The 457-nt window shown below is 73.3% G+C and overlaps 1 protein-coding gene across 1 annotated transcript; it reads left to right on the top strand.

The window, feature by feature from the left end:
* Nucleotides 1–5: 5 nt before the first annotated feature.
* Nucleotides 6–450, top strand: LOC110594844 (alpha-internexin-like; the record flags this gene model as incomplete). The annotated part of the gene is made up of 1 exon (XM_021708751.1): nt 6–450. A coding segment is annotated over one exon (445 nt), but the record flags the coding sequence as incomplete, so codon positions are not given.
* Between the last annotated feature and the right edge of the window lie 7 nt (nt 451–457).

Here is a 457-nt window from a genome sequence, read left to right as displayed (position 1 = left end):
CGGACGGCGCCACGCTGGCGCGCCTGGACCTGGAGAAGAAGGTGGAGGCGCTGCTGGACGAGCTGGCCTTCGTGCGCCAGGTGCACGACGAGGAGGTGGCCGAGCTGCTGGCCACGCTGCAGGCGTCGGCGCAGGCGGCGGCCGAGGTGGACGTGGCGGCCCCCAAGCCGGACCTGAGCTCGGCGCTGCGGGAGATCCGCGCGCAGTACGAGTCGCTGGCCGCCAAGAACCTGCAGTCGGCCGAGGAGTGGTACAAGTCCAAGTTCGCCAACCTGAACGAGCAGGCGGCGCGCAGCACCGAGGCCGTCCGCGCCAGCCGCGAGGAGGTCCACGAGTGCCGGCGCCAGCTGCAGGCGCGCACCGTCGAGATCGAGGGCCTGCGCGGGGCCAACGAGTCCCTGGAGCGCCAGATCCTGGAGCTGGAGGAGCGGCACGGCGCGGGGGTGGCCGGCTACCA

Source organism: Carlito syrichta, unplaced genomic scaffold (genome assembly GCF_000164805.1).
Source record: "Carlito syrichta isolate Samal-C Ts95f unplaced genomic scaffold, Tarsius_syrichta-2.0.1 Scaffold145758, whole genome shotgun sequence".
NCBI lineage: Eukaryota > Metazoa > Chordata > Mammalia > Primates > Tarsiidae > Carlito > Carlito syrichta.
This window is presented reverse-complemented; position numbering and strand designations above follow the sequence as displayed.